At 34.5% G+C, this 12,256-nt stretch overlaps 1 protein-coding gene across 4 annotated transcripts in view; it reads left to right on the top strand.

Annotated features, from left to right (window-relative positions):
- HLTF (helicase like transcription factor) overlaps window positions 1-12,256 on the top strand; it is a 76,437-nt gene that overhangs the window by 31,508 nt on the left and 32,673 nt on the right. For 2 of the 4 annotated variants that reach the window (XM_077160742.1, XM_077160741.1), the window contains exons 9-13: window positions 3,284-3,359; window positions 5,167-5,260; window positions 7,622-7,701; window positions 7,793-7,837; window positions 9,905-9,994. In XM_077160742.1, the coding sequence (XP_077016857.1) occupies window positions 3,284-3,359; window positions 5,167-5,260; window positions 7,622-7,701; window positions 7,793-7,837; window positions 9,905-9,994 (385 nt within the window). The remainder of the gene's footprint in view (window positions 1-3,283; window positions 3,360-5,166; window positions 5,261-7,621; window positions 7,702-7,792; window positions 7,838-9,904; window positions 9,995-12,256) is intronic. The other 2 variants (XM_077160744.1, XM_077160743.1) reach the window with 2 other exon arrangements.

The following is a 12,256-nucleotide window of genomic DNA, read 5'->3' as shown; positions in this document are numbered from 1 at the left end:
GATATCTATATAATGCATAAGAATACCCTCCAGGATAACCTCTTGACTCTGAGACACTCTCAGCAAAATAAAGTGTCTCCCTACTGACACTTTATTTTGTCTCATTTCTCTCTTCCCCCTTTTGGTCAAGAAGATTTTTTCAGTCCCTTGGTGAAAATCCCAGAAATCCCAGGATTTTTGTCCCACATTGTCAGAAAAGTTTACACCCTGGGAGTTATGTCCCGAGTAGGGGGACAGGGCAGTGAGTTCACTTGCTATGTCAGCTTCTTCTTCTTCTTTTTTTTTTTGTTTTCCAGTTCATTTATTTCTGCTTTAATCTTTGTTATTTTTCTTTTTTCTATTTACTTTGGGGTTAATTTGGTGTTCTCTCTCTAGTTCCTCAGGTGAGCAGTTACATCCTCTGTTTTTGCTTATTCTTGTTTTTTAATGTAGACATTTAGGGTGGTAAGTTACCCCCTCAGCACTGCATTTGCTGCATCCCACAAGTTCTGATATGTTGTATTTTCATTCATCTCCAGATATTTGCCAATTTCTCTAGCAATTTCTTCTTTGACCCACTGATTGTTTTAAGAGTTTATTGTTTAATCCTCATATATTTATAAAAATTCTGGTGATTTGATGATTGTTAGATTTCCAACTTAATTCCATTGTGGTCGGAGAAAGTGTTTTGAATAATTTTAATCTTTTTAAATTTATAAAGACCTGATTTGTGTCCCAGCTTATGATCTATCCTGTAAAATGTTCCATGAGCAATGGAGAAGAATACATATTCTGCTATTTTAGGTGTAATGACCTGTATATGTCTAATTGATTTATCACATAAAGTTCTCTGTTTCCTTACTGATCCTCTGTCTGGTTGTTCTAGCAATAGAGGAGACTGGTGTATTGAAATCTCTCACTATTGTTGTTGAAATGTCAGTTGCTTTCTTGAATTTAGCCTGTATTGCCTAATGTACTTTGAAGCTCCTTGATTGGGAGCGTAAACATATATGATTGTTATCTTCTTGGTGAATTGTCTTTTTTTTTTTTTACATGGACAGGCACCGGAAATCGAACCCGGGTCCTCTGGTGAATTATTTTTTTTATTAATGTATTGTGTCCTTCCTTGTCTCCTATGACATCTTTACATTTAAAGTCACTTTTATCTGATATTAGTATAGCTGTCCATGCTTTCTTTTGGTTAGAGCTTGTATAAAATGACTTCTCCTATCCTTTCACTTTCAATCTATTTGTATTCTTATGTGTAAAATTAGTCTCTTGTAAGCAGCACATAGATGGATCATGTTTCTTAGTCCATTCTGCCAATCTGTATCTGTATCTTTTAATTTAGCTCATTAACATTCAGTTATTACTGTGTAAAAGCAGTTCTTGAATCTACCATCTTATCCTTCAGTTTTTATCAGCTGTCTATATTCTTTTCCCTCTCTTTCTGATAATCCTTTGTTACCCTTACTATTACTCTTCAATTTTGTACTCTCCTCCAGATCTCCCTTTCCTTTTTTTTTCAGGCGACAAAACTCCCTTTAGTGTTTCTTATAGGGCAGGTCTTGTTGGCAAATTCTCTTAGCCTTTGTTTGTCAGTGAAGATTTTAATCTCTCCCTCAATTTTGAAGGACAGCTTAGCAGGGTAAAGAATTCTTGACTGGAAATCATTCTGGTTCTGAATTTTAATATATCATACCACTGCCTTCTGCATCCATGGTGGCTATTGAGTTGTCTGAGCTCCATCTTATGTGGTTTCCCTTAAAAGTAGTGAATCGCTTTTCCCTTGCTGCTTTCATGACTTTTTGTTTCTCTTCAGTATCTGACATTCGGATGAATATGTGTCTTGGAGTAGGCCTGTTTGAATTTATTCTCTTTGGGGTTCATTAGATTTCTTTGATTTGCATATTTATGTCTTTTATAAGGGTTGGGAAGTTTTCTCCCATTATTTCTTCAACTAACGTTCCTATTCCTTTACTCTTCTCCTTCTGGGACACTGGTGATTCTTATATTTGTGTGCTTTGTGTTGTCCATCATTTCCTTGAGAGCCAATTCAAATTTTTCCATCTTTTTGTCATTTGTTCTTTTGTGCATTTGAATTCAGTTGTCCTGTCCTCTACTTTGTGTATTGTCTTCTGCCTCTTGTCTGCTGTTGTTTGTCTTTAGTATATTTTTAATTTGGTCTACAGTATCTTTCATTTCTATGAGATTTGCCATTTTTCTGTTTATTCTTTCAGATTCTTCCTTTTGATCCTCCAGTGTCATTTTAATATCTTTTACGTTGCTGTGAATATCCTTGATCTATTACAGATTCTGTGTCCCCTCCAGTGATTTAATTAGCTCATTTGACTGGACTGTAACTGCATGAGTCTTAACATGCCTTATGATTTTTTGTTGCATAGGGGCATCTAAATGTCTTAATAAGGTTATTTTGTAAGTTAATTTCGTTCGTGCATCTGTGGCTTTGTACTTAGATTTACATGGAAAGTCCCCTTTTGGACTTGGTTTGTCATTCCTAACCCCTCGTCCCCCAAACCAAGTCTCAGATCTCATGTGGGGACTGTAATTCTCTATAAAACTCTGTTGAGAGCTAGGCTGAATAGCAGTTTGTCAGACTGCACTTTCCAGTTTTTCCCAGCAGATGTCATTCTTGAGCCACCTCTTCCCTTCAGGTTCACTTGTCCCTGGCTATAGATGACTGCTAAGTTAATTAGAAACCTGATGGAATTCCAGCCAGGGCCGAACATTTGCGTGGCCAATGGTTCTCCTGCCCCCGGATTCTCACTTGGGGTGATGTTGGGCTGTGGGACTGGGTCTTTCAACTTCTCCTGCCCACAGCCAATCCTGAAATGTATGGCAGGTGATTGCAGTGCAGTTTGGCAGCTCCTTCAGACTCGCTTCTCTGTCCACATTCGCCTGAGTCCTCTGCATCTCCGTGAGCAGAGGGAAGCTATATTGGGACCTAAAACTTGGGAATGCCTCTTAATTCTAAATCCCCTTTTATGAATGTTTCTAGGAGTAATTAATGTGCCATTTATAACTGAGATTTGCTCTTTATATTCCTTATCCCATGGTGAAGACTGATTAGTTTCCTGTTGTTGAGATATCTGTAAAAAAAAAAGTTTCAAATCTATTTATTTTTCCTTTCAACTTAATTCATACCCATCTCCCAATAGCTCTCAAATTGGGTTGCAGGTTAAATGCTCTTTATTATGAAGTAAAGTAATATAAAATAGAATGAATTTTTAATTCATTTAAAGCTGACAATAGTACCATGTAAGAAATGTGTCTTTTCATCCAGGAATATAATGTTAATAATGAAGCTATGAAGGTTGGAGGACATAATTCCAGTAAAAAAGCAGATGGACTAATCAAAGGTAAATTTTAATTTTTGAATATAACCCAATATTTGTTTTAGACTTTTCCAGTGTAATGATGTACTTCCAGTTCTTGCTTTGCACTGTTGAAAATTAAGATCTATTTTATTTTTTAACTTTTTTATTGTATAATATAACATATATACAAAGCATAGAAATAAGAAAGCAATAGTTTTCAAAGCACTCTTCAACAAGTCGTTATAGGATATGATCCTCTCAGATTTTTTTTCCTTCCTTTTTTTGTGAATTTTCCAGAATATAGGAGGCTAGAACTCTTAAAATAATTTTTTGTGAACACATTCGACTTTTTTTCCTTCTTTTTTTTGTGAAAAGTAACATATATACAAAAAAGCAAAAAATTGTAAGGCACAGCACCACAATTAATCGTAGAACATATTTCAGAGTTTGACATGGGTTATAATTCCACAATTTTAGATTTTTACTTCTAGCTGTTCTAAGATACTGGAGACTAACAGAGATATCAATTTAATGATTCAGCATTCATATTCATTTGTTAAATCCTGTCTTTACTGTATAACTCTACCATCACCTTTCATGATCTCACTAAAGAGAAGATTCTTCTGTGGAATGGTAGTCAGGATAAGTGTGATGAAGGGAATAATATTTGAACTGGGTAGTATACGAATCAGAGAACCTGGGGGAAGAATAGTTTTGGTTGGAAAAAAAAATCCTATGAAAGAGCAATAAAAACCACATACCATGTTTTATTCTGGAATCTCAGAGTATTTATGATATTTATAATGTAATTTGCATGGAAAGTGGCAAATAGAGCTAGAAAGTAAGCTAGAGCCTAATTCTAAAGTCAGAGGAGAAATGAAAAGAGATCTTTATTTAGCAATTATATAACCTACACAAAATTAATTTCTGAAGATTGATTAGAGCAGAAAAAGACTGAAGATGTTTTAAGAATAGTAGATAAAGAATTAAGAAATAACTACATTATTTTGCTAAGTTGAGAAAAGAGAAAGAAATATAATAATAGTTGGAGAGGCTGCCAGGGTTGAGGGGTTTTGGTTTTTACTTCAAATTGTTTCTTGGTTATGGGAAAGAAATCTATGGATAGGAAGAGAATGTGTATACAGTGAAGTAAATAATTAATTGTTAGGCATGTGGAAGGAAATGGGATCAAAAATAAGTAGTGAGTGAGCATTGGAAAGAAAGGAACATCAGAGCAAGAAAAGTAGGGTTGAGAGAAAATATAAATGTAAGGTTGAGAACAAATATAGATAGATGAGGCAATAAAAAAGGGAAGAATATTGGGAATTTGTAAAAGATGTTATCTGATTTTCATTGTGAAGTAGACAAGGTTGTTCACTTTGAGTAAAGAAGTTAAGCATCCAGTATAGTGCGATCATTCTGTTTAGTAGGTAGGGGGTCTTGAACAGTGAAAAGGTAAGAGTTGCTAAGTGACAGGAGGTGATAGCTGTGATTCGGAAATGTAAATTTGTAATACAGATCTCGTGCGTGGTTCTGCTGTTTTCATCAGCAGCCTTGGTACTGGCAGGAAATTCACAACCAATATGAGATTGACTGGGTTAATATAGGGGAAAGACTGTGTCACAAAAAATAGAAGGTACTTTCTAAAGAGAAATGTGAGAAAACACTAGATTAGAAATCAAGTGACGATAGCAGCTAATTGATTCACTGAGAAGAATGTGGATTGATAGGAATGAAGATCTTAAGAAAGTTGAACTGTTGAGTTGGAAAACCAAGTTTTTAAGTGTGGTACTGCTAGCCAAAGAGAATTTAATACTCTGTATGATACCTGTTATTTTATTTGAAATAGAAGGACCTAGATGTAGCGATGAACCCAGTATTTCAGATGTCAAAGAGAAGAATAAATACCCCGTGGCAGAATTTTCTAGCTCCCGCCCCAAAAGGTAAACTATTATGATTTGATTATATGTAATATATTTATGTAAACTAATTCTCAGTTTTCTTATATATAGGAAAGTGAATTGACTATTATATATCATCAGTTACATAGTTCTTTCAAATACATTCTTTTATCTGAAACTGCCCAAGTTCTGTGACTTAGACAAGTAGGGTTTTCTCATTTTATAGCTAAAGAAAAATTATATTGTTCTATATTGATCAATATGCTGATCTATATATATCTATGAATTGGCCGTTCATTTTCTCACCACTTTCACTCTTATTTCTTCCTAGGAACTTAGGTCTAGCTCCTTTGTTTTTGTTGGGAATTTCTTTATGGATTTGAGGGAATGAAACCTGAATAGTAATTGGATGGCTTGACAAAAGCATTCTTTATTCATCTCAGTTCTCTCTCATTGCACCTCTAATGGCAATAAGACATGATAAAGTTATTTGTGGAGAGTATAACATTAACATAGACCAGAGAAAATTTGAATAAACACATGGTACTTGAATCTGGACCTTCATTAGCTTTATATGCTTCATTTACTCTCTGAAGTACATCTAAATACTGAGCTTTTTTTTTCTCTTTTTTTAATTAGAGAAGTTGTATGTTTACAGAAAAATCATACATAAAATACAGAGCTCCTGCTTACCTCCCTATTATTAACTCCTTGCATTAATTGGTGTAGTATATTTGTTAAAATTCATGGAAGAACATTATTATTGCACTATTAACTATAGTCCATGGTTTAACATAGGGTTTACTGTTTGTATTGCAATCTTCATTATTTTTTAAAAATATTTGTGTTCTACTAACGTATTTATGACCTAAATTTTCCTCTTTTAACCACATTCAAATCCATAATAAGTAATTCAGTGCTCTTAATTATGTTAACAATGTGGTGCTATCATCACCACCATCCATTAACAAAACTTTCCCATCAACTCAAACAGAAACTGTACAATTTAAGCATTAACTTCCTGTTCCCAACTCCCACCCCACTTAATATTCTAGCCTCTGACTTTATGAAATTGCTTATTCTAGTTATTTAACTAGATAAATATTAGTGAGATCATACAGTATTTATCTTTTTGTGTCTGGCTTTACTCAACATGGTGTCTTCAGATTTAATCCATGTTGTCACGTATATCCGAGCATTCCTTTTTATGGCTGAATAAAATTCCATTATATGTTTATGCCACATTTTGTGTATCTGTAGATTTGTTGGTTAGTAGACACTTGGATTACTTCCATCTTTTGGCATCTGTGAATAAAGCCACTATGAATATCAGTGTGCAAATAAATATCTGTGTGAGTCCCTGCTTTCAATTCCTTTAGGTATATACCTAAAGTGGGTAAATTTTTTTTTTTTTTACCTTTCTTAGCTTTTGTTGCACCATCAATATCTATGACTTCGAATCTGAATTATCTATTCTACCAGCAGATATCTCAAAACTGCTGCTTCGCTAATTGTTTTTATCCCGTTAATTCCATCTAAACTGAGAACAAAATACCTGGACTCATCCGTTTTCCTCTCATGTAGAGCTCAAATCTTATAATTCTGAAATGACCATAAACTGATGAACAGAGAACCATTTGAAAAAACAGGCTAGATTAAAGGACATAGAAATAGATAATGAAGGCATAGACATAGAAAAACAAAATAGCCAACTCACATGTTATAGTGAAGACATAAATATTTACTGTGCAGCAGTCAAAATTTTAAGGGCTCTTACATGTCTTAACATATTTTATCCTAAGGTAGATTGTTTTTCTTGCCATTTTTCCAAATGAAGAAACTGAGGCATGGAAGAATGTTTAGGTGACTTGCCTAAAGTTACATAATAATAAATAGCAGAATGGGGATTTGACTATCAGCTGTCTCACTCCAGGGGCCATTGTTCTTAACCACTGTGCAATACTGTTACTGCATATTTTTGAAATTTTTCATTTTGAAAGAATTATATTTGAACCTTTTGTCTGCTTATATTTGTATATTAGAAGTGTTCTCTTTGATACGTACCAATTTTTGTAAATTCTAGTTTTAAGTAAATGTTTTTATTGACTTACCAAATACTGAACTCAGGATTGAAATGATTACCCTTTGTAGGATGATTTTTCTGTTTTAATTTAATTATAGTATTACTTCATTTTGTATAGTAAAAAGCATCTGGTTTTTTTATGAAAGCAGATTGCTTTTAGCAGGTCTGACTTTCAGTTATCAGAGTTTCCTTTTACGTAAAATATTTTAAAAGGTCAGGACTCAGATAAAAAGCATCTGTGTTGTATTTACTAAGTATGTGTTTTTATATCCCATTTTGTTTTGGTTGCTAAAAAATTCATTATATATACTTAATTTTAGAAGAAAAACTGCTGTCCAGTACAATGAAAGCAGTGATTCAGAGGATTACGAAACAAGTGAATTGCCACAAAAAATGAAAGGTAATATGAAATTGAGTCAGATTTGATAGGGATCCTGTATTCTAATCACCAAGAATGATCATTTTTATGTTTATCTTGGTTTTGTTTTTAGGCAAACTGAAAAATGTTCATTCAGAGACTAAAAACAGGGCAAAAGGTATGTGTGTATATCTTTTCCTGTAGTCTGTGTTTAGAGATTACTAAAGTAAAACCCCATTGAGTTATATCTTTCTATCTTTGAATTCTTTAGAAATGGATTTTAAACTTAGTTGATGTTTGCATTTGAACTTTTCATGGAATGAAGCTTACCAAGGGTGTTTAAATGAATTGAATGGTTTCAAATGAAAATCTGGGGACTATTTTAAAACTGACTTCAAAAGAAACGAATCAAAATATCTTCTTCCACTCATGAAGTGACTATAATAAAACCATATTTGTATATGTATAAGTAATAGGTACAAAAGTAGACTAGGAAAGCCTTACTGCAAACACTATTATTGTTAATATACAGTATTTTGTAGGATTAAAAAATGAGTATCTTTATTTTTTCCCTTTATTTATTTTTTATATGCTGTATGGTGGGGGTCACATTTCATTCTTTTTCCATGTGAGTGTCCTGTTATTGCAGTACTATTTGTTGAATTTTTGTTTGTTTTTTTCTTTCTTTGTTTTTTCGGGAAGTGCATGGGTTTTGCTTTATTTTTAAAACACATTCTAGTTTGCTAGCTCCTGGAATGCAGTATACCAGAAACAGAATGGCATTTAAAAAGGGTAATTTAGTAAGTTGCTGGTTTACAGTTCTAAATGCCCCAGTTAAAGCAATTCTATAAAAATATCCAAATTAAGGCACCAACAAGAGGTTACCTTCACTTGAGAAAGGCCAGTGAAGTTCAGGGTTTCTCTCTCAACTGGAAAATGCACATAGCAAACATGACGAAGTCTTCTAGCTTCCTCTCTAGGCCTCTTGGCTTCATGAAGCTCACCCAGGGGCATTCTCCTTCATCTCCAAAGGTCGTTGCTGGCTGGTAGACTCTGTAGTTCACATGTCTCTGCTACTCTCCTCATTCTCAAGCTTTCTCCAAAATGCTTCCTCTTTTAAAAGATTCCAGTAAAGTAATCAAGACCCACCTGGAATGGGTAGAGTCACATTTCCATCTAATCAGAAGTTAATACGTACAACAATTGGGTGAGCCACATCTCTGTGAAGATAACCTAATCAAGTTTCCAACCTATAGTGCTTAATAGAGAATAGAAGAAATGGTTGCTTCCACAAGATTGATTAGGGTTAAAACATGGCTTCTCTAGAGAACATAAATCCTTTCAAACTGGCACGCATGTGCTTTACTTTCTTTTCTTCTAATTCAGATCATATTTCCTCATGTATTCCTAATTAGTTGAAAAATTGTATTGCATTTGGAAAATAACTGATCACTGCTGACCAGTTGGCAACCTCATCACCAGGAATAAAAAACTTGGTATTTGGCCGTTTTTACTTTCCCTTTTCTTCTTCAGAAAGAAGCAGCAGTCTATCATGAATGGACTGTATCACTACTCTGAGCTGAGGGAATATGGTTTAGTGTCAGAAGTGTCAGTTTTGGTTGCTAAATCTTGTTTATCTTTATTTAATAATGAAAACTCTTTAAAGAGAGTAAGCAGGTAGTGTTCTGTGGTAGTTAGATTCAATTGTCAACCTGGCCAGGTCAAGGCACCTAGTTCTGTTGCTGTGGACTTGAGCTAATGGTACGTGAACCTCATCTGTTGTTAATTACATCTGCAGTCGGCTAGGAGGCATGCCTGCTGCAATGAATGATGTTTGACTTAATTGGCTGGTGCTTAAATGAGACAGCACAACATAGCACAGCCTAAGCAGCTCGGCATTCCTCATCTCAGCACTCGTAGCTTAGCCCAGGCCTTTGGAGATGCAGAAAGAAGTCATCCTGGGGAAAGTTGTTGGAACCCAGGGGCCTGGAGAGAAGGCCAGCAGAGACTATCCTGCGCCTTCCCACGTAAGAAAGAACCTCAGTGGAAAGTTAGCTGCCTTTCCTCTGAAGAACTAACAAAATATATGCCCTTTTATTAAAAGCCAATCCGTTTTTGGTGTGTTGCATTCCAGCAGCTAGCAAACTAGAACATGTTCTAATTTTTGTTCTTAGAAAGTATCCGTACTGAAGTACAGGGGAGAATTAGTTTTATAATATTTTAATGATTCTCTGGTTTTTCTTAGCAGGATTCTCCAAGGTTAAAGAGGATGCAGAGTTTGCATGTGTGCTTGCTTCATCTACCCCTGTAACAAAAAAAAAAATATTGAAAAAGGGTCAGTAAATCTATTTTTCTAGCTTTTGTTTTGTATGCTGTTTTGTTCTGTTTTTCAGTAAAGAAAAATTATATTAAAAAATGTTAATAAAACCAAATACAAGATGTTTGGAAAACAGAAAAGAAAAGAAAGCCATAACATGTCATAAAAAACAAAGCTCATTTTGATTTATTTTCCTCTTGGTGCCTTTTCCTGTTCTATTGGTTTTAATTAGGCTGCAAACATGATTTTTTTTTGTTATTGTTCTATTGATTAATTAAAGCTTAATCTAACTTGGATTAATTTAAATTATAGAGATATTTCATTCTTTATGATTAGAGTTTGCTTTTTATCTAAAAATGTTTGTGGTCTCATAATTTTGGTGACAACATTCATCAGAAAACAGCAGTTTAAGATTCTAAATATTTGAGATGGGAAGAGATTGAAATAGGGATGGAAGTTCTGGGACAAGGTATTCCTCTGTGTCTTGGTCTCTTCTTTTTGATATGTTGGAGATAGAGCAGAGAAACATATTGTCATGGAACTTATAAGGATGGGAAAACATACAATAAATGAGCAGATACATAAGTACTAGGTGCTTGGGAAGAAAATAAAGGAGAATAATGAAATAAATGACTAAAGGAGCTGGTTTAAGGTGATATTTGAGTTAACACAGAATGATAAGAAAGATCCAACTTTTGATCTAAGGATCAGATAAAATTAGGAATTGAAAATATAGGCATTTCAAATACATTACACTTGACCCTAATTTTAGAAGTTTTAAGAAATGTGTGTCCTTCGGTTGAGATGCCAGTAAGTTCACACATAGGGGTTTCTTTCTTTTGCAAATTCATAGCGCTGGTAGAAATGAGAACATTTAAAAGTCATAATTATGTTAAAACAGAATACATATATATCTATGGAAGAGAAAAATAATTGAAACAAGAATCAAGAGCAGGGGAGATGGAAGCCAGCGTTCTGCTGAGCCTTGTAGTGTGAATGGTGATTTCATAAGATGCAAAAAGTTGTAAGGAAAATTCTGCATTTTAAATTTCCTTGCATCAAAAGGCACCATAAATAAAGAGACAAGCAGCTAAGGCTGAAAAAGATATTTGCAATAAATGTCACAAGCAAAGGATTAATATCTAGAATATGCAAAGAGCTAGTCCCTTACAAATCGATTTTAAAAAGCCTAGTGGGAGAATAGTCAAAGATCATAAATAAGCAGATCAAGGAAAGAACACGCAAATGATCAATACACATAAGGAAAGTATGTAGACACATTTATCATTAGGGAATTGTAAATTAAAAGAATAGAGAGATACCATCTCACCTTACTACATTTAGAAAACTTTAAATATATGGTGTTGCCAAGGATTGGAAGGTTATGGAGCCACAATAATGCTCATGCCCATTGATGGGAGACAGTTACTGTGGGTGACAACTAGGCAAATATAATGAAACTAATGGTAATAATGCCTAGAACCTGTGGATGGATATGTACAAGGAGACATGAAAAAGTGGTTTTCATCACAGTATTATTTTTGTAATATTGGAAATAATGTAAATACTGCCCAATAGGGGAATGGAAAATATATTGCATAAGTAGACATATAATTTAATTCTATGTGTCAGTTAAAAATGAATACTTTAGATCTACAAACATTAATATGGATAAATATCACATAGATAACACTGAGAGAAAAAAAGTTGTAAAATGATACATAGGATACAGTATTGTTTTAGTCTGCCAAAGCTGCCAGAATGCTATGCACCAGAGGTGGACTGGCTTTTAATAAAAGGGGATTTATTTAGTTAAAACATATAGTTCTTCAGAGGAAAAGGCAGCTAACTTTCAGCTGAGGTTCTTTTTTACACGGGAAGGCAATCTCTACTGGCCTTCTCTCCACAGGCCTCTGGGTTCCTACAACTTTCCCCGGGGTTATTCCTTTCTGTGTCTCCAAAGGCCTGGCTGAGCTGTGAGTGCTGAGATGAGGTATACCGAGCTGCTTGGGCTTTTCTGCGTTGAGCTCTCTCATTTAAGCACCAGCCAATTAAATGAGACATCATTCATTGCAGCAGGCACATCTCCTAGTCGACTGCAGATGTAATCAGTGACAGATGCGTTGGCTCATGTCCGTAGCAATAGAACTAGGCATCTTTACCGGGCCAAGTTGACACCTGAACCTAACTACCACAAGTATAATACTATTTTATATAACACCTACAATCCCTTAAGTGAACTTGTTGTGTATGGGTACAATAGACATGTAAATCTGTAAA

This window comes from Tamandua tetradactyla, chromosome 5 (assembly GCF_023851605.1).
Source record: "Tamandua tetradactyla isolate mTamTet1 chromosome 5, mTamTet1.pri, whole genome shotgun sequence".
Taxonomy (NCBI): Eukaryota; Metazoa; Chordata; class Mammalia; order Pilosa; family Myrmecophagidae; genus Tamandua; species Tamandua tetradactyla.
Note: the sequence above shows the minus strand (reverse complement) of the source record. Positions and strands in the feature narration are given on the sequence as shown.